Raw genomic sequence first — 22,571 nt, 5'->3', positions numbered from 1 at the left:
TATAAATTTTAAGACTGTTTTACCAGTTTCCACAAAAAAGGAATTATCAAAATCTGCTGGAATTCTGATCAGGATTGCAACAAATCTATAGATCAGTTTGGGAAAAATGGCCAATCCATGACCATGGAACCCACTTCCATCTATTTAGATGTTCTTCAGTTTCTCTCAGCCATGTTTTAATGTCTTCAGTGTATAAGTCTTGCACTTCTTCTGTTAAATATATACGTATTTTAATTGTTCATTGGTAATCAACAGAAATAAAATTGACTTTTTACATATTGATCTTATATCCTGCATCCTCGCTCAACTCATTTATTAGTTCCATCACCGTTTTTTGTGGATCTCTTATGATTCTCTATATACAGGATCATGTTATTTATGAATAAAGACAGTTTTACTTCCTTTCCACTAACTTAATTCCAGTATATGGAAAATTCACTCTAATATAGTTCCCTCCCTTCTCATCTCCCTTGTGCAAATGTATACACACATGTACACACACACACACACACACACGATCTTTATATCTTCTAAGCTCAATACAGGATTATTATTGTTTTATTGAGGTGTCTAAAATTGTTTAAGAAAAAAGAAATACACATCTTTATTGGTGCTTTTTATTTCTTTGGGTGGATTTGAGTTACTGCCTTATGTCATTTTCCTTTCATCTAAACAGACTTCTATTAGTATTTATTGTAAGGCAGGTAAACTAGTACTCTTAGTCTTTGTTAATGTGGAAATGCCTTTATATCATCTTCAGTTTTGAAGAATGATTTTGCTTGATTGCCACAGTTTCCTTTTCCCTCAGCTCTTTGAATAAGCTGTTGTACTGCCTTGTCCTGCATTGTTTCTGTTGAGAAATCTGCTGTTGTTCCTATTCTTGTTTTTTCTTTGTTTTTGTTTACCATGGCAGGCCTAGCAAGGAACAATTCTTGCTTTACCTACAGACCTTTTAGTCTGTGAGGAGTTTAATAGTATAATGAGCCTCACACCTTCTTTAGTTTTCTTTTTTTTTTTTTTTTTTTTTGGTCAATTAGAAGTACAATGATGCTTCTGGATTGTCAATAAAATCTAGGCTTATAAGTGGTATTATAACTTGAAGATAGCCTAGTATTAGATAGAATTAAGACATACATTACACATTAAGTACACATTAAAAAGAACAAAATAAAATCAGATAAAATTTTAACCAAAAGAATATACGAAAGTAGTCACAGAATAGGAAGTAGTCATAAGACTGTGTGTCCCTAAGTACTATAAAACTTTTTTTTTTTGGCCGGGCACAGTGGCTCATGACTATAATCCCAGCACTTTGGGAGGCCAAGGTGGGTGGATCACCTGAGGTCAGGAGTGTGAGACCAGCCTGACCAACATGGTGAAACCCTATCTCCAGTAAAAATACAAAAATTAGCTGGGTGTGGTGGCACACGCCACCACGCTTGGCTGACTTTTTTGTTTTTTTGTATTTTTAGTAGAGACAGGGTTTCATCATGTTGACCAGGCTGGTTTTGAACTCCTGATCGCCTTTTAATAACACTATAGAGGCAATAGTGATAACAACCAACAATAGACATTAAATTTGTAGTAAGCAATGATCCATCTTTAGTACATTTCAGATTCTTGACCAGTCTGTGACCCAGACCTACTAAGAAATATGGAACAAGTAATCACAGGGAAAATAAGGAAGTTTCTCTAACAAGCCTTTTACCAGATCAGAGGAACTGAAATTCAATATCCATTGCCCATGGCTAAAAAGCAATTATTTTACCATTTTTAAGGAAATAAAAGAAATCCTAAGAAAATTCTAAAGCTACTTTATATCTATCTGCCAAAATAACGCAGAGTTAATAAAAATAGTAAAATAGGCTTACCTACCAACATTTTCAAACTGGAGTAGGAGAAGCTATTCAAAATGCTGCCTAGGCTTTCTCTTATTACAAACAGTACTGAGGAAATATGATAACTTTTGTAAAACGGTATAGGCTACAAATAAGACAAAAAAGGAAGTTATGAGCATCATAAGTGAAGTGACATTAAGTTTAGATTCCAAAAAAAAAGAAGTAACACACTCCTATAACAAGAAAACGCTGTATTATAAAATGTGCATTGACCAAAACTATGGTTATTAGACCCTACCATGTTCAAGACTAGGATTGTACTATAGCTAAGTACTATTTATTAAGATAAGATAATGGGGTAATATACACACATCAAATAAATACTACAACCTAAATAGAACAAGTGAAGAACCCCTCTAGAGCCCACTATGAAGAACCTATAATGCTGAATAAATTACAAAAGAAATGTATAATGTATTTATCTTTAAGAAAAAGAGAGAAAGAGGATGGGGAGAAAACAAGAAAAAAAATCACCTTGTAAATAAAGCCAACTTCTTTTCAAGGAAATGACAGATGTCAAAAACAAAAATCATAAGTTAGGGTATTCTTCTGGAGAACTGTGGATTTAATAAACTACAAGCAAAACCATAGTATGCGATTTAAGGCACAGAGAGTAACCAATACGAACAAGAAACAGAACAAGTCTCTCAAAGTCAAATAAATGCCTCATGAAAAACAATCTGCTGCCATCGTCATCATAAAATCTGCAGGTGAAATTTTTAAAAATTTGAGAATAAAATTTTATGTTTTATCTGACATTGTGGCTCCTTGCAAGGAAAGAAAATAGTTGTCCACCATCTCTAGCATATTTGTGCTCTAGAGTTCAAAAATCTATATGTCAGATTAAGAGCCAAGGAGAGTTAGTTATAGAAACAAGAATATCTAAAGCCAAATTTTAACAATTTTAGTTATCTCAAATTTTTCTTGTCTTTCCTTCTTCAACAAACTATAGTGCCAGACTGGCTTGGTTCATATCTTGGCTTTGCCAACCTGTTAGCTGTATGACCTGGCCGATTCATTCATTCTGCCTCTGGGAGAGGCATAAAACAGAGATAATAACCTACCTTATTTCATTTAGTTAGGATTAAATGATTTAATATGTATTAACATGTAGTATGTACTACATAAATGTTTGTTAAATACAAATTAATGAAAAAGAAATATTTCTTAAGCCAAGACCTATGTTAGGCTCTGAGTGTACAAAAACCAATGCAACAAGATGCCTGTTTTCAAAAAAGCTGGTAAGGGAGATAGATGAATGATATAACAACAATTACGAAATAACAAAAAAGGTGACATTACAGAGATGGGCACAGTGTATCTGCAAGTACATAAATAGAACATGTAACTTCATGACAAGGTAAGTGGGAAGTGGGAAGAGAATTAGGTCACTGTCATCACTGAGGTTTACAGTATTCACAATGATGCTGTTACTGCAAGGAAGTAGACTTATTGGGCAAAACCCCCAAGAAATCACTAGCTTAAATACAAATCAGTAACACCTGAGAAAGTTTTATTTTCCTCCAATTTCAACAGTAAATAGAAAAAGGGTCTTTTCTACATGTCTTTAGGATCCCCTCGTGACTATTTCTTCACTATCAGCTCTGTAACCTTAAGATAAGACTACTAATACTGGTAAATGAAAGATTCCTCCATCTCCCTTCCCATATCCTTGCCAAGTGGATTGGCCTTCCGTTTTGTGCCCTCTTCACACATCTATGTCATGCAGGAGCAGTAAGTAGAAACGCAAAACCAAAGGTCTGAAATCTGATCTTCACACTACCATTTTCTCTTACCCACTGAAAAGCAATAGGCAAGAGCCACCTTAAAAACTGCCTGACTTGTTTTCAGTGTAGCAGGAAAACTTCACGTAAACAATAAAAAATAGCTGCCACCTTCCTCTGGCTCTTTTTATCAGCTATGTTTTAAGAAAACAGAACAGAAGAAAATATTTCAGATCAAAATACAAAGAAACCATTTATACTTTGGCTATTTCAATTTTGTTGATCTTTTCAAAAAACCAGCTCCTGGATTCAGATTTTTTGAAGGGTTTTTTTGTGCTTCTATCTCCTTCAGTTCTACTCTGATCTTAGTTATTTCTTGCCTTCTGCTAGCTTTTGAATTTGTTTGGTCTTGCTTCTCTAGGTCTTTTAATTGTGAAGTTAGGGTGTCAATTTTAGATCTTTCCTGCTTTCTCTTGTAGGCAACTAGTGCTATAAATTTCCCTCTACACAGTGCTTTAAATGTGTCCCAGAGATTCTGGCATGTTGTGTCTCTGTTATCATTGCTTTAAAAGAAGATCTTTATTTCTGCCTTCATTTTGTTATTTACCCAGTAGTCATTCAGGAGCAGGTTGTTCAGTTCCATGTGGTTGTTCAGTTCCATGTAGTTGTGCGGTTTTGAGTGAGTTTCTTAATCCTGAGTTCTAATTTGATTGCACTGTTGTCTGAGACAGTTTGTTGTGATTTCTGTTCTGTTACATTTGCTGAGGAGTGCTTTACTTCCAATTATGTAGTCAATTTTAGAATAAGCACGATGTGGTGCTAAGAAGAATGTATATTCTGTTTATTTGGGGTGGAGAGTTCTGTCTATTAGGTCCGCTTGGTGCAGAGCTGAGTTCAAGTGCTGGATATCCTTGTTAACCTTCTGTCTCATTGATCTGTCTAATATTGACAGTGGGGTGTTAAATTCTCCCATTATTATTGTATTGGACTCTAAGTCCCTTTGTAGGTCTTTAAGGACTTGCTTTATGAATCTGGGTGCTTCTGTATTGGGTGCATATATATTTAGGATAGTTAGCTTTTCTTGTTGAATTGTTCCCTTTACCATTATATAATGGCTTTCTTTGTCTCTTTTGATCTTTGTTGGTTTAAAGTCTGTTTTATCAGAGACTAGGATTGCAACCCCTGCTATTTTTTTTGTTTGTTTCCATTTGCTTGGTAGATCTTCCTCCATCCCTTTATTTTGAGCCTATGTGTGTCTGCACATGAGATGGGTCTCCTGAATACAGCACACTGATGGGTCTTGACTCTCTATCCAATTTGCCAGTCTGTGTCTTTTAATTGGGGCATTTAGCCCATTTACATTTATGGTTAATATTGTTATGTGGAATTTGATCCTGTCATTATGATGTTAACTGGTTATTTTTCCCAATAATTGATGCAGTTTCTTCATAGCATCAACGGTCTTTACAATTTGGCATGTTTTTACAGTGGCTGGTACCAGTTGTTCCCTTCCATGTTTAGTGCTCCCTTCAGGAGCTCTTGTAAGGCAGGCCTGGTGGTGACAAAATCTCTCCTCATTTGCTTGTCTGTGAAAGATTTTATTTCCCTTCACTTATGAAGCTTAGTTTGGCTGGATATGAAATTCTGGGTTGAAAATTCTTTTCTTTAAGAATGTTGAGTATTGGCCCCCACTCTCTTCTGGCTTGTAGGGTTTCTGCTGAGGGATCCACTGTTAGTCTGATGAGCTTCCCTTTGTGGGTAACCCAACCTTTCTCTCTGCCTGCCCTTAACATTTTTTCCTTCATTTCAACCTTGGTGAATCTGACAATTATGTGTCTTGGGGTTGCTCTTCTCGAGGAGTATCTTTGTGGTGTTCTCTGCATTTCCTGAATTTGAATGTTCGCCTGCCTTGCTTGGTTGGGGAAGTTCTCCTGGATAATATCCTGAAGAGTGTTTTCCAGCTTGGTTCCATTCTCCCTGTCACTTTCAGGTACACCAATCAAATGTAGATTTGGTCTTTTCACATATTCCCATATTTCCTGGAGGCTTTGTTCATTTCTTTTTTCTCTAATCTTGTCTTCTCACTTTATTTCATTAAGTTGATCTTCAATCACTGATATCCTTTCTTCCACTTGATTGAATCGGCTATTGAAGCTTGTGCACGTATCACAAGGTTCTTGTGCCGTGGTTTTCAGCTCCATCAGGTCATTTAAGTTCTTCTCTAAAGTGTTTATTCTAGTTAGCCATTCATCTAACTTTTTTCAAGGTTTTTAGCTTCCTTGCAATGGGTTAGAACATGCTCCTTTAGCTCAGAGAAGTGTGTTATTACCGACCTTCTGAAACTTACTTCTGTCAACTCGTCAAAGTCATTCTCCGACCAGCTTTGTTCCATTGCTGGTGAGGAGCTGCGATCCTTTGGAGGAGAAGAGGAGCTCTGGTTTTTAGGATTTTCAGCTCCTCTGCTCTGGTTTCTCCCCACCTTTGTGGTTTTATCTACCTTTGGTCTTTGATGTTGGTGACCTACAGATGGGGTTTTGGTGTGGATGTCCTTTTTGTTGATGTTGATGACATTCCTGTTTGTTAGTTTTCCTTCTAATAGTCAGGTCTCTCAGCTGCAGGTCTGTTCGTGTTTGCTGGAGGTCCACTCCAGACCATGTTTGCCTGGGTATCACCAGCTGAGGCTGCAGAACAGCAAATATTGGTGCCTGATCCTTCCTCTGGAAGCTTCGTCCCAGAGGGGCACCTGCCTGTATGAGGTGTCTGTTGGCCCCTACTGTGAGGTGTCTCCCAGTCAGGCTACACAGTGGTCAGGCATCCACTTGAGGAGGCAGTCTGTCCATTCTCAGAGCTCAAACGCCATGCTGGGAGAACCACTGCTCTCTTCAGAGCTGTCAGACAGGGATGTTTAAGCCTGCAGAAGTTTCTGCTGCCTTTTGTTCAGCAATGCCCTGCCCACAGAGATGGAGTCTGTAGAGGCAGTAGGCCTTGCTGAGCTGCGGTGGGCTCCATCCAGTTCAAGCTTCCTGGCCACTGTTTACCTACTGAAGCCTCAGCAATGGTGGACGCCCCTCCCCCTGCCAGGCTGCAGCCTCACAGGTCGATCTCAGACTGCTGCGCTAGCAGTGAGCAAGGCTCTGTGGGCATGGGACCCACCCAGCCAGACATGGGAGAGAATCTCCTGGTCTGCTGGTTGCTAAGACTGTGGGAAAAGCCCAGTATTTGGGCGGAAGTGTCCTGTTTTTCCAGGTACAGTCTGTAATGGCGTCCCTTGGCTAGGAAAGGGAAATCCCCCAACCAGAAGTGGGTCTTTAGGGCTTATTTCACATCACATCTGGCAGGGTTCTGAGCATTCATTTAAGTATATAATATATACCATTTGGTGATATGTGTACAAATGCTTATATAAATACTCTCCTATATACTTACATGATTAATACATGTATGCAAGCATATGCAAAATATCCTAATATTCTCCAATTATTTTTATAAATCCACAATTAACTTTCATTATTCTAAAAAATAAACATGAATTAAGAAAGGTTTATTCGTGATTTCCATAAGGACAATGAGTAACAAACAGCCCATCTGATCTTCTTCATTAAGTAACAGAGCAGTGTTTTCTTTACCCTTCTGGCTGTGCTTTCATACAACCAGAAGCTTCCCCACTGACCACACAGACTGCTTCAAGTAATCATTCCTTACCTTTGGGCCCAGGAACAGGAGGAGAAAGGAAAGGGGAAGGGAAAGACATCAACTCAATCACACGCAGTGGCTACATGTTTTAAAACAATATTATATACTGTGAGGAAATTAACATAAAAAAACAAATGGCTCTTCTGACATCTTGCTGATCCACTTAAGACAAGAAAAGTAAAATTAAAGATGCTTACCTGCTGTTCCTGCATTCTAGCAGCACCAAGTTCTGAGAGAGACATGGTGAGCTTCTCCTGTTGTTCTGATAAATATTTCTGATACAGGCTTAGAAGTTCTTGGCATTCTCTATATTGTAGCTGAAGAGGTGAGATTGCAAATTAAGGGAAAAAACCTGAAAAACTGATTCAAACTGCATCCATCAATGCTGCTTTTCATATTCCAATAAACAAAACCAAACCAGAAATGCAATCATATTTGGCAAGAGTCATAAGTATAAAGTCTTCAGATAAAAGTTACATGTATTTCTCCCCCAAAATCATAAAACAATACTTCACAAAGAGAGTAGCAATGAACATCCCATTTGAAAATAAATTTATTCCTTGATTCTTTAAATTTGAATAAAAACAAATGCAGATACATGCAAAGGAACCCCTACCTCACACCATATTAAAAAAACAAAACAAGCTGAAAATGTATCTTTGATCTAAAAGTAAGAGTTAAAACTATAAAACTCTTAGCAGAAAATATAAAAGTACATCTTTGTGACCTTGGATTAGATGATGATCACTTAAAAGTACAAGTAACCAAATAAAAAAAAAATAGACAAATTAGACTTCAAAATGTAAAATGATTGTGTTTCAAAAGGCATTATTTAAAATTTGAAAAAAACAACCCCCTGAAAGAGAGAAAATATTTGGAAATGGCATGGTAAAGAATTTGTGTCCAGAATATATAAATACCTTGTACAACTAAACAATAAAAAGATAATTAGTACAATTTAAAAGTGGGCAAAGGCTTTGAATAGACATTTCCCAAAACAAAATATGCAAATGGCCAAGAAGCATAAGAAGAGATACATAGCCATTAGGGAAATGTAAATAAAAAACACACTGAGATACCATTTTGCATCCACTAAGATGACCATATCCAAAAAGACTAACAAGCACTGACAAGGATATGAAGAAACTGGAACCCTCCTACATAACTAATGGGAACATAAGACTGTGCTGACACTTTGGAAAATTAAGTTAGCTGTTTCACAATGTTTGAGAATTTTTTTTGACATATGACACAGCAATTCTACTCCTAGGTATATACTCAAGAGAAGTGAAAATATGTCTTGAATAATATTAAATATATAAGCAAAGAAAACTTTTTAAAAAACATATGTCCACACAAAAACTTGTATATACATATTCAACATGGCATTATTCCTAATAGTAGAAAAGTAAAAACAATCTCAATGTCCACTGATAACCAAACAAAATGTGGAATATTTATAAATGGAATATTATTCAGTCATCAAAAGCAATGAAGTACTGCTACATGCTATAACATGGATGAACCTTCAAAATATTATGCTAAGTAAAAGAAGCCAGACACAAAAGGCCATATATTGCATGATTTCATTTGTATAAAATGTTCAGAACAGGCAAATATATACAGACAGAAATACATTAGTGGTTGCTAAGGGTTAGGGGAGAAGAAATGGAGAGTAACTGCAAACAGGTATGAATTTTGGAGGAAGGTAATAAACATGTTCAGGAATTACAAAGTAGTGGTGTTTGCACATTTTTGGAATACGCTCAAAACCATTTAATCATATAGTTCAAAAGGGTGAATTTTATTTTACGTGAATTATACACAATAAAGTTATTATTTTAAAAAATCAGTATGGGGTACAAGTAATAACACTGTTCTGGTAAGAGTACTGCCAATTTACACAGAAAGTTCCTAACTATATTAAACATAAAGAGAGTATAATTTGATTTTTTTTGTTAAGTTTTTCAGTTAAGTCAATATTTCATTAATAAAACCATCACCAGGAAATTTTCTGAACACATATCTCCCTACTTTTTTTATAATTTTATAATTTGGTATAAAGAACATTGCAATTTAACCTGGGGTACCGTCTCTCACAACTCCTAAAACTTGCCAATTGTTCAAGATGAAAATACTAAATCGGTAAATGTCAGCTAACTTTGCAGACCAGTGCCTGGGAGACAAATAGTCCTACCCAAGAGAGAGTTCTGTTCCTTACTTCTCATTATGGTAATTTCCTCCCCAGGCTCTTTTTCCCTTCAGTACATTTTCAAATCTCCCCTTAACACTTACTTATGTATGCTGTTGGTATAAAAATTACTATCCAATGGGATTTATTTTGTATAAATACTTTTACAATAGGTCATCATGATTAACGGTCGAAATATTAGTTTTTAAATGTCAAAATGGTGTCTGGTTTCAGTATTCCTTAACATTTTCATAACCTAATCATTGCTTCTGGGCAGATTCTTGTTCTAATAACTTTTGCCAATCATGACTGCATAAATAACCAATTGCTTTATTATTCTCGTTATTAACCTTTAACAAAAAAGGAGCCAGAGGTAGATGATAGAAGAGGAGCTGGTTCACAGGGAAAAGACAGGTTACTAAGCTTAGAGAATATAATAATTAGAAGAGCTTGTTGAATACTTGGCATCTTAAATAACAACAACAGTATAAATGGTAGTCTAAATAGGTTTTCAGAGTCAACGTACATTAGACTAGGCTGGTTTTACATTTCCATGGAAAGCAAGCTCTAAAAGATGGGAATGATTTGTGGTGGTCCCAGGAGTCTCTGCCAGCTATTATGTATATAAAAGGAGATTTTTATTCTTGCTGTTACCATAGGCAGTAATTTTTATAGTAGGTGAACATATTAGTCTGGTCACAGAATATGAATTTTACTCTGGAAAAATCAAGCACAATTATATAGCTTAGGAGTAAAATGTCAGCGTTTGAAACAAATTATAGGCAAATTCATTTAAACACATGCTATGTGGGAGAATATAAAAACAGGCAGTCCTACCTTTATCAATTTTTAATGTCTTTCTTGATATAGCAGATTTCAAAATGCAACCCTCCCCTTCCTTCCTCCTTAGCACAATGAGACTTCAATCTTCCATCTGGAGAGAAAGATTTATGATAGGAAAATGTGGACAAAATGGCCTTCTCAATGATTTGGGGGGTACAATGAAAAAGAAGATATATTTAACTCAATCCTGGCCGACTGACAGAAAAGAATGAAATAGATGTTGAAAACCAAACTTAAGGGAAAGTGCACACCAAACCATGACACGAATTTAAAACACTGTAGTCTGCTTAACTACCTCTTAAGAAGTGGAAGACAGAGCAGTCATTGAAACCTCTTCAAAGAAATAAGTCTTCATGAGGTAGCACAAATAAATAAGTATAAATTAGTATTAAGCAAGATTACATCAAAACCTAACCATCACATTAATTAGCTGAAATGGCTATGGAAAATAATCATTTTGTAAAGCTTAAAATCTTAACACTAAAATGCATTAGATAGAAAAGTAAAAGTAAAGATAAGAGCAGAATGAATAAGGGGATGAGTGAAAGAATAAAAACTGTGTGAGAGACAAATCACAGATGGAGAGTGGAAGGGCCAGAGATAGGATATACTACTAGGAAGCTGCCAAAGTAAAGAAAGATTATTTTAACTGAAATAATTCTCCTGGCCTAGCAGAGTTCACCCCCACCACTTCACCTCATCCTTGTCTCTGACACCTGGGATGCTTGGACTGGCACTTAGTAATCTTGATCTAATACAGAACTAAATGTAGAGAGGCCCCTGTGAAAAGACAAAAGGTGAATCATTAAATTAAAAAAAAAAAAGATTCTCCTTTTTTGGAGCCAAGACTCCTTGGAAAAATGGCTGAACCCATTTTGGGGTAGAAAAGTATAAAGTAAACTTGAAACATCTTGTTGTGCTGTAAAATGCAAGAAAGTGTTCAAAGACAAATAAATGGGGGCTTGTCAGAAGAGTAGGAGACAGCAGCCAGGTGCGGTGGCTCACGCCTATAATCCCAGCACTTTGGGAGGCCGAGGCGGACGGATCACGAGGTCAAGAGATTGACACCATCCTGGCCAACATGGTGAAACCCCATCTCTACTAAAAATACAAAAATTAGCTGGCTCTGGTGGCAGGCATCTGTCATCCCAGCTACTCGGGAGGCTGAGGCAGGAGAATCGCTTGAACCCGGGAGATGGAGGTTGCAGTGAGCCGAGATCACTCACTGCACTCCAGCCTGACAACAGAGCGAGACTCCATCAAAAAAAAAAAAAAAAAAAACCAAACCAGGAAAATTAGCCAGGTGTAGTGGTGAATGCCTGTAATCCCAGCTACTCGGTGGGCTGAGGCAGAAGAATCACTTGAACCCAGGAAGTGGAGGTTGCACTGAGCTCAGATCATGCCATTGCATTCTAGCCTGGGTGATGAGAAACTCTATCTCAAAAAAAAAAAAAAAAAAAAATAGGAGCTAGCCTAAACAGGATGCCTATTAACCACATTTGGGAAAATTTGAGCACTGAAATAAATAATCACTCTAATTAATAGAAAACTGAATAAATAAAAATCCACAACTTCATGGTAATGCTGCAAAAGAAGAAGAAAGGATGGATAAAAAAGCCAAGTCACACCTGTAATCCCAGCACTTTGGGAGGCCAAGGCGGACGGATCACCTGAGGTCAGGAGTTTGAGACCAGCTTGCCCAGCATGGTGAAACGCCATCTCTACTAAAAATACAAAAAATTAGCCAGGCATGGTGGCGGGCGCCTGTAATCCCAGCTACTCAGGAGGCTGAGGCAAGACAATTGCTTGAACCCAGGAGGTGAAGGTTGCAGTGAGTTGAGATCGCAACACTGCACTCCAGCCTGGGCAACAAGACCAAAACTCCATCTCAAAAAAAAAAAAAAAAAAAAAAAAAGTGAAGTCTTTCTTTACAGAAGAAAGCAAACTAATTACTTAGAACAAATGGTCAAAATTTTAAATCACCATTTTAGAACCCCCAATGTAATAACTAATTCAGGCAAGGATCATTAAAGGATACTAAAACCATTAGGTGAAAGGTTAATGAGTTAGATATTCCTAAGGTGTCATAATTACTTACAGCAAAGAAGAAAATGCACCTTTCAATGGTACAATCTGGTGGTCAATACTCAAAGTAAATTAATTCAGGATCACTAATAAGTAGAAAAACAGAAACTATGTATGTCCAATTGCATGAAGTAGACATCATCGCTTATGTTTTAATCTGAACCTAATCAAATTTGTAAACCTAACTTCCACTTCACAGAATTTAGAAGGAATAAAGGAATAAATTAAATGATACTGTAAGAAACAATCAAACAAATCCAGTATATGGCAGATTTTGCAAAGCACTTGGCCTGAACTCTTCAAAAGGTCAGTGTCACAGGGGAAAAGGTTTGGGGTAGGAGGCCTATTTTAGATTAAGAGACCAAAGACACAACCAAATGCAACCCATGAAGCATAACCGAATCCTTGTTCAGGGAGAAAAATAGAAAAGACATTATTGGGACAACTAGAAAAATTCGAATATGGACTCAATTACAATTAATATTATGGAATTACTATTAATTTTATCAGTTATCATAAGTTGGCTTATAAAATAAAATGTTCTCATTCTTATGAGACAAGTCTGAGGAGCTAGGAGTTACATGTGACACTTGCCACTTCATTTAGTTCTGTATTTGATCAAGATTACTAAGCACAGGTCCAACCATCCCAGGTATCAGAGACAAGTGGCATTTCCCATGACACTCAGAAAAATAAGCAAATAAATTTTTATAAAATTTTATATCTGTAAGTAAATTTCCAATTTATATAAATTTCTATTACATATGTATATATTTCTATATTTATATAGATCTATATACATTTATATATCTATCTATCTATCTCTATCTATCTATCTATCTATCTATCTATCTATCTATCTATCTATCTATATTTGTTGGCATTGGCTATATCTGCTTTGCCCCCTCTGGTGTGTATTTTTATATAAATATAAATATTTATATATAAGAAATATAAATATATTTATATAACATAAATATTATTTAAAATTACACTATGTATTATAAATATAATTTAATAATTATGTTTATATACAATTATTTATATATAAATATTAAATATTTATATTTATGATCTATATATTTAAAAATACACACACATGAGAGGGGGCAAAGCAGATATAGTCAATGCCAACCACTGAAATCTAGGTAGAAGGTACACAGTGTTTCAATGCCATATTGTCAACTGTCTATATATTTGAAAGTTATCATAATAAAACATTGCAGGAAAACTTTTTTTTTTTTGGTTTTGGTTTTTGTTGTTTGCTTTTTTTGTGTTTCTCTCTTTCTACTATTACTTGGTCTCTTCTTGTCTTCCTACTTCTACCACAAGTTATCATGTGAGAAGCAGAAATCTGAGCATCAGGTCAGCCTCCTAAGATTTCTCTACAATCACGAGTCCTTGGTCAGTAAGCCAGGTGACAAACTGTTACTATGATCTGATGATATACTAACCAGAACTGTCCTTGGAGCCAGGGAGAGGCACATACAAGACAGCAAAAAGGCCACGCAAAAAAGACCTGCCAAGCTTTCTTCCAGTCATTTAACAAATGCTTTCTGAATACAATGTAACAGGCATAAGATGTACAAAGGCAGTATTGTGGATTCAGTAAATGCACAGACTTAGGTGTCAGTCCAACATTCTTGGCTCAAACCTTAACTCTGGTACTTAGTAATGATATAACTTAGGGCAAGTAACTTCTCTGACATCTTCATCTGGGGATAATATCTACCTCACCTCACAGGGCAACGGCAAATGTAAATGATATAAATAAACGAAGAACACTTAGCATAGTGCAGGGCACAAAGTATATATTCCATACATTAAAAAAAAAAAAGACATCAAGGCTTAGAGAGAGGGAGAGATTTAAACAAATAAGGATAACATGTTCCAGGAGAAACATTTATACACTAGAGTACAATGGAGATTTTGAAAAGGTGGTGTGAGTAGTTCACTTTGACCACACTGGAGGGAAGTTAGGAAAGGCTCCAGAGAACATGTGACATTGAAAACAAATTTTGGAAAAGGAGTATATAGATGTACCAGGTAGGTAGGCTGTGCAATACCCCTGGCTGAGAAATCACCAGGATCAAAGGAAAGAAAAAAATGATCAATATGTACATTAAGAGAACTGCAAGAAGCATGGCATGGATGGTTAACTGGTCCTGAGTGGGACAGAATGAGTGAAGAGGCTACAGAGATCAACAGGGGCTAGATCTCAAATGTTACCCTAAGTTGTTTAGATTTTATCTCTATTTAAGTCATTGACGTCTTACAGCTAATTTGCATTTCATAAAGATACCTCTGGTAGGAGAGTAAAGAATGGATCAGAGGGCTTAAGACCAGAATCAAAGCAACCAATTAGAAAATCACTATAAAAGTCTAAGCAAGAGATGAGAGGGGCATGAGATGGAGTAATAATGGTAGAAAATAAGGGATAAGTGGTTAAAAAGGGACATTTAAGGCAATGTCAGCTTATGAACTGGGTGACAAGATATATTAGCAGATGTGTGATTCCATTTATAAGACAGAGAATGCAGAATAAAGAAAAGGTCTGGGGAGAGTGCAGCTTTAGAACACAGAGTTAAAGATGCTTGGGAGAGTTTAGTGGAGATAGCCAAGAGGGACACTTGGATCCCTGGGCGTGAAATTCAGAAAAGAAGTCTGAGTAGAAATAGACATTTGGGAGTTAATCACTTTATATGTGGTGGCTGAAGATATGAGAGTGGGTAAAACTGTCCAGGGAGTGTACAGGTTTTGTTTGTTCATTAATTCACTCTTTCATTCCTTCAACAAATAAGTCTGTAAGGGCAGGAATTTTTGTTTTGTTTACTACTGAATTCCTTAGCCTACATAATTGCTCAATAAATATTTATTGAATAATAAATATAATGAGTACAGTAACATCTGAGACTGAATGAGATGCCAGACATACAACAATGAACAAGGCTAACTATCTCCTTTAGGGAGAAAGAATGGCAGGTAATCAAACGCAAAGAAGAACAAATGAAGAGTAATGACAAGAACATTACGTAGTGCTGTAGGAACACTTTCTAAAAGGACCCAAATGGTCAAGGAGCCAGGGAAAGCCTCTTAGAGAAAGGAATGTTCCAACTGTGAGACGAGAAGGAGGCCAATGTAACAACAAGTAAAGGACAGGCAGAGAAAAAAGATACATAACAAAGATAAATAAAAAGATGAAGTCAACTGTGTCCAGTGCTGAAGTGCAGCCATCCCAGTTAAAGACTGAGTTGAGAAGCCATTGGTGACCCTTGCAAAACATCAGTTTGACATTACTTGGTTGTCCATCATCTCCCCCGACTGTTTTGGTAGATGAACAGTTAGGCTATTTTCTTGTCAGGGAGAGAAGCTTTACAAAACAGAGAGATGTTTTATTCAGGATCATCCTCGAGTAAGAATCTGAGGTAAGGCCATCTGGCTCCAACTGTAAAGCAATCCATTACTCACAGACTTTGGGGGAAATACAGAACCCAAATATTTTCACTATGGCAGTTACTTCCTTTACTCTGAATGCCTACAAACCATATATTAAGACAGCATATCATTCTAGGCATAACATTCTGCCTAGAATGTTTTGCCTGCACCTAATCCTAGATTCCTACTTGTCCATTAAAACTTAATTTTTATGTCACCTCTTCCTCCAAGCTTTCACTGACCTCCCAGGCAGAGTTAAGCACCTTTATCATAGTAAATACCATAAAGTTAAAATTATTTGACTATATTACTATCACCTGAAGCAGACTGTGTTTTCCTGGAAATCACAGTGTACTAATCTTAGTATCTTTTCAGCACACAGCAGGCACTTTAAAAATGTTAGAGGAATGAGTATGGAAATAAAAGTAAAGGAGCTCCTATTGAATTTTCATGTTGGTTTTGAGTTTGGAATGGAAACAAACCATAGATAGACAACGTGGCCTTTAAACTAGCCAAGAAGATGCTTAAAATATTGACTCATTAAAAACTAAAATGTTTTCTAACCTAGCAAGATTTTCCCATCTTAAATATGGTTTCTGACCATGTCAGATTCCTCACCTTAACAATCATTTTCTTTTCTCCCTTTTGAAAAAAAAAAGTACACATTTTCTGATATAAAAATTGAGGTCCAAATTATACATCTAGTTTAGTACTCATTGATAATATATGTAACTGAAAATGGATTGTCTGTAAAAAGAAAAAGTGATTCCAAGATCAAGTGGTTCACAGGGCTAGGTAAGAATTTCACATAAATATTTACACCCGTTTATGAAGCTGTGATCTGTGCAAGAGCACAACCCACTGATACAAGTCTGAAATCTTCCATTTAACTAAAAGAAAATTTTACGGCAAATTCAGTGTATGAACATGTTATTTTTCAATTTCCTGATGACAGTAATCCATTGGGGAGGGTAACAAAGCACAAAACACCGGAAAACTCAATGCTCTGGACACTTAAAGAGGGAAACAAGACTCAAGTGACCCACTCAGACTCTTCTAGACTGTAATTCATTCTGTTTGATCACCTGAACAAAAACATTAGCCAGGGAAAGATAGCTAATTAGAGTATTTAACTAGCTCCTTTAGAGTTATCTAAGTCCCTACCTTGTTTCTTGCAGAATTGCAAATCAAGGTGGGGTGGGGGCGGGGTGGGTAGAAACAGACTTGAAATTGAGATGCTTTACATTCTGTCTTTTTCTCAGGTCATTAGACCCTATGGATTTTAGAAACTACCTACACAATGGAGACCCAAAGTTTATTTCTCCAACTTTAAAGGTAAGGACACTTATTTAAAAGTTTAAATCTAGACACCCTAAAAAGCAGGCTATCAATGTGCCAGATGGACCAGAACTTTGATTTCATGTTTTTATAGTTTCCTTTTCACAAAATAAGAGAATATAAATTTCCAGCATTCACTGTAGACATTAAAGGTTGAGAAAACATTTCTATTAAAAACCATGCATTTTCTCTTGCTTCTAATATGCTTAAAAATTTATTTTTTGTTTAAAAGTTCTATGTTTCAGCTGGACCCGAAGGAGAAATATTTTACCCATTTGGAAAGGCTGCTTTAAAGCAATTCAGCCTTTCATGAGTTACAACAACTACCTTAGAACTGTAGAAGAAAAAAAGCTGCTATCATACCTCTCCCCCAAGAAGCTTCCTTAACAAGTGAACTGCACAACAATAATTAATACTTAAAAACTTCCAGTTTCAAAAAGGGAAAATTCCTGACAATATAGACTATGGAAAATGGTCTGCACACTAAGCTCTCCAGACCCCAAAAGGCTGATCAGTGAAGTTGTGTGAATAATGCTTTGTGAAGCATAGTGAAACATACCAGGCTGGGAACTACCAGCTCCAACCATGAGAAACAGACTGAAAGCTCTTTAAAAAAAGTCATGTCACAGTGGCTCACACCTGTAATCCCAGCACTTTGGGAGGCCAAGGCGGGCGGATCACCGGAGGTTGGAAGTTCAAGACCAACCTGACCAACATGGAGAAACCCCGTCTCTACAAAAAATACAAAATTAGCTGGGCATGGTGGTGCATGCCTGTAATCCGAGCTACTCAGGAGGCTGAAGCAGGAGAATCGTTTGAACCTAGGAGGTAGAGGTTGTGGTGAGCTGAGATCGCACCATTTTACTCCAGCCTGGGCGACAGAGTGAGACGGTCTCAAAAAAAAAAAAAAAAAAGGTGCGGTGGCTAACGCCTTTAATCCCAGCACTTTTGGAGGCCGAGGCGGGCGGATCCCAAGGTCAGGAGATTGAGACCATCCTGGACAACATGGTGAAACTCTGTCTCTACTAAAAATACAAAAATTAGCCAGGCTTGGTGGCACATGCCTGTAATCCCAGCTACTCAGGAGGCTGAGGCAGGAGAATCACTTGAACCAAGAAGTTGGAGGTTGGAAGTGGGCTGTGTCACAGGCCTTGGTCACCCATATTTGGCACATAATAAGCCTCCTTAAATGTTTTACAGAGTTTGACTCTTTTTATCAACATTCCTATATTTGTCTCCTTGAACTATTTTATCTTACTGTGTAATACAATTCATTTCTGGTTTTTTTTGGAGAGGGAGTCTTGCTCTGTCGCCCAGGCTGGAGTGCAGTGGCATGATCTCGGCTCACTGCAACCTCCGCCTCACAGGTTCAAGCGATTCTCCTGCTTCAGCCTCCCAAGTAACTGGGATTACAGGCACCTGACAATTCATTTCTTAGTGGAAAAGTAAACTGAGTTTAAGTGGTCCCTCAATCTTCTTTCTCCCACACGAAGCAATCCAGTGACATCAACTGTTCCTCATATACAGTATTTCATCTTCCAGTGCTATCATTTTTATGCTTGTCATCTCTCCCTTCTTCAGAGATTTCATCAGAGTTCTCTTTTAAGAATAAGATACTATCATCACCTATTTCACAGTTAAGCACCTATCACCAGGAATGGATGCGTGAACCACAGTATCTTTGAATAGCTCAGTATAACCTCTACTTGAAGGTGAGGAACTAACACTATATTTAATTTAAAGAGATTATATTTAATTCTTATTAAAAGAAAAAAACCCATTATGTACTATTATTAATCTCATTTTACAAATAAATCTCCAGCACAGAATGGTTAAAAACTTATCCAAGGATAACCTAGAAGTGAGCTGGGATTTAGAATAAAGTCTTAGAACCACTAGAGCAGCATTCCTTAAAATGTAATGTACAAAAGAATTACCTGTGGGTCTTGTTGGAAGGCAAATTCTGATCCAGTAGATCTGAGGTAGGGTCTAACAAGCTTCTGAGTAATGCTGATGTTGCTGGTCCAGGGAACATACTTAGGGTATGCGTATCATCTCTAATAACCCTGTTTCACACCAGTGAGAGGAGCCCCATCCTTCTCCTTTGTGTTGAAATGTAATACATTATTGGACTCCTTTGCTTCCTCCCTTTAAGTCATTCTTGGTATATCTTTCTGTGTTTATTTTATTTGTTTTGGTCAACTGTTTTTGTTTCGGAAGGAAGCGTATAGAAAGTAAAATAAGAGATGTAAAATAATCCACTTTCTTCTTTAAAAGGAAGCAGCTTTCTGAATTTTTAGGGCAGTGTAACATTTCTATTTTGGCTAACTACTGAAGTATAGGTTGAATATCCCTAATCTGAAATCCAAAATTAGAAATACTCCAAACTCTGAAATGTTTTGGGCACGAACATAATGTCCAGAGGAAATGTTCATTGCAGCATTTTGGATTTCCTGATTAGGGATGTTCAACTGGTAAGTATATTGCAAATACTGCAAGATCCAAAAAAATCCAAAATCTGAAACACTTCTGGCCTCAAGAATTTTGGATACAGGATATTCAACCTGTAATAACAATTAACAAATACTACCTGTAGTGCTTAAGAATTTATATTGGGGGAAGAGTCCATGAGAAGTAAACAACCACACCATCTCTCTTCTATTTCTAAAAAGATACCCATCTTCTATATCACCCACCCACACTTTTAAGCATAAGTTTACAGTATCATTTCTAAATTCAGTTTAACATTGCTAGACCATTAGCTATGGCCTTGGGGAACAGCATTCTCACCAGAGTTGCAAGTACTCTGTAATGTAATATGAAAATATCACCCGGTATTAATAATTCTAAGTGAAAATCAAACACATTCAATAAAACTGTATTAACTAGAGTGAAAAAGGAGAGTTCTTATACAATGGAATCACAGTTATCATCTTAAGGTTAAAATTTTAAAAGTAGTAGGAATATTTCATTACTTGTCTCTTTGAAAATGACTGAGGCTATTGATCACACATGTAAATTACTGCTCAGAGAAAAATTAAGTAACTTCGTGGGGAGGTTTATTGTCTAAACTCAGCAAATGCCACAAAGACTAAGGCAAAAAAAATTTTATGAACAACTTCACTTCAATGGTTCTTAATATAATTAAGCTTATGTGGACTGTTCAGCAGAATGATACTAAAACACTGGTAAAGAACCAGATTTTTTGTTTTACCCTCCATTCAAGAAATGCTATAGAGGAATAGCCCAAAAATACTCAAAGACAAAAGTTTCATAATGTCACTAAAATCAAGGAGCTAGGTTTTACTTTACTATTTTAATACTATGAATACTATATAAGTTAGCCCATAAACATTTAAAAGAACAATCCCTGAGCCAATAGCTTTTTGCTACTGTCCATAAGCATTCAAGTGTATCTTAAGAAAAGCCTTTCTCAAACAAAGCTTTCTTCTTAAGCTGCTCTCTCTCTTCATCATTATTACCAAAGCTCTCAAAAAATTCATCTGTATTCATAGTCTCTGTTTCCTCAGTTCCAGTTTACTTTTTGGCCCTATATGTTTTCCACCACTCACTCTATTTAAACTCGATTCTTGACAAGTATTCTCTAATCTATTAACTGTTAAATATAACAACCCGATTTGGGGTTTTATCCTCTTTGCTGGCCACTTCCTTCTTCAACAGATCTCCTCTCCTGGTTTCCCAGTTACTGGTTCATTCTGTTTCTTCCTTACCGATTGCTCCTTAAATCTCTTTCACTGATATCCTTTTCTTTACCCATCATTAAATTGACATACTCCCTAAAATAATGTCCAAGAACCTACTCTGTTTGTGCTACTTCCCCATGACCTTGTTTTTTTTTTTTTTTTTTTGAGATGGAGTCTCGCTCTGTCACCTAGGCTGGAATGCAGTGGTGCGATCCCAGCTCACTGCAAGCTCCGCCTCCCAGGTTCACGCCATTCTCCTGCCTCATCCTCCTGAGTAGCTGGGACTAGAGGCGCCCGCCACCATGCCTGGCTGGCTAATTTTTTTGTACTTTTAGTAGAGACGGGGTTTCACCATGTTAGCCAGGATGGTCTCGATCTCCTGACCTTGTGATCCACCCACCTTGTCCTCCTAAAGTGCTGGGATTACAGGCATGAGCCACCGCACCCGGGCCCCATGACCTTATATTCTACCACAGCTTCACATTCAATACAGAGGCTGGAGATCCCCAAATTTCTACTTCTTAGCTATTCAAGAAAAACAGTATGACATGAGGTTCTACAGCAGTCCCATTTTACAAACATGATTATTATCCAGTAGAGTATGCACACATATTTGGTACTATACAGTTTATGAAGTGTAGGTAAGACAATTGATAAACATCCAATTCTTCCAATCATTTTCAGTATTTTCAAATCATAATGTTGAATTTTTACACTTAAATAACAAGAGTTAATGCTCCAAGAAAGTTTATTATCCTACTACTGTTTACAGCATCATGGTAATAGTGTTAAATGATGTCACTTTTTTATCAGGAAAGTGCTAATACATGACAGTTACATTTGAAGGAAACATGAAATTTACTTTACTAGAGAATAATATCTCATGATTAGTTCCTGACTTGATTACTCTTTGAAGTGAATCCAAAATGGCATATGGTATAATACAAATGAATTAAGTTAGGGTAACCTATATATAATAAAAGAGAAACCACACTGAATAAAGTTAAAGACTATGTTATCCATCAAAATAAAATTTCTTCTTTTTCTCCAACTGGCATCAATTAAATCACAGTATTATTCAGTTTTCCAACACCCAAATGACTTGTCTTCTAGTTCTATCTATACCACCTGTGCAAAAATTGTTCAAAAATAACTTAAAAGCAATGAACAATGCTAAATAACTCCCCACTCTGATTAAAAACACTGATATGATCTATTCATATTAATCAAATAAAGATTACAGGTATTGCATGACTACTGGATTTAACAATATCAGTGATGAAGCAGTTTATCTTATCTGGCCCCTAGTTCATATAATGGCTCTGAAATATATAAACCATGTAGAATGACAGACTGTTTTAAGACACACAGATCACCACTTGGGCATCAGCAGGTATCAATGCTGAGCAAGTCAACATATTAGCTAAGAAAGGTTTTATAATGAAAGTAGTTGTACACTTAAATAAAATACTACAAACAAAATTTTTGTTCCTTTATAAAAGGCAAATCTATCCTTTCATAATAAATATGTATACAAAGTTGGATTACAGCAATCATTATAGCAACGGTTAGGTACTATTTATAATATCTGACATTCCCTTTCAATATACATGCCCCAAACAAACAAGGAAGGCACTCTGCCCAGGTACATTGTTAGCTC

General features: G+C 36.6%; 1 protein-coding gene across 11 annotated transcripts in view; it reads right to left on the bottom strand.

Moving 5' to 3' along the window:
• Positions 1-22,571, bottom strand: part of KIAA1328 (KIAA1328 ortholog) — a 387,444-nt gene that overhangs the window by 250,314 nt on the left and 114,559 nt on the right. For 7 of the 11 annotated variants that reach the window (NM_001374109.1, XM_054537562.2, XM_024235731.3 and 4 more), the window contains 1 exon segment: positions 7,513-7,640. In NM_001374109.1, the coding sequence (NP_001361038.1) occupies positions 7,513-7,640 (128 nt within the window). 11 annotated transcript variants of the gene reach the window in all.

Source organism: Pongo abelii, chromosome 17 (genome assembly GCF_028885655.2).
Source record: "Pongo abelii isolate AG06213 chromosome 17, NHGRI_mPonAbe1-v2.0_pri, whole genome shotgun sequence".
NCBI lineage: Eukaryota > Metazoa > Chordata > Mammalia > Primates > Hominidae > Pongo > Pongo abelii.
This window is presented reverse-complemented; position numbering and strand designations above follow the sequence as displayed.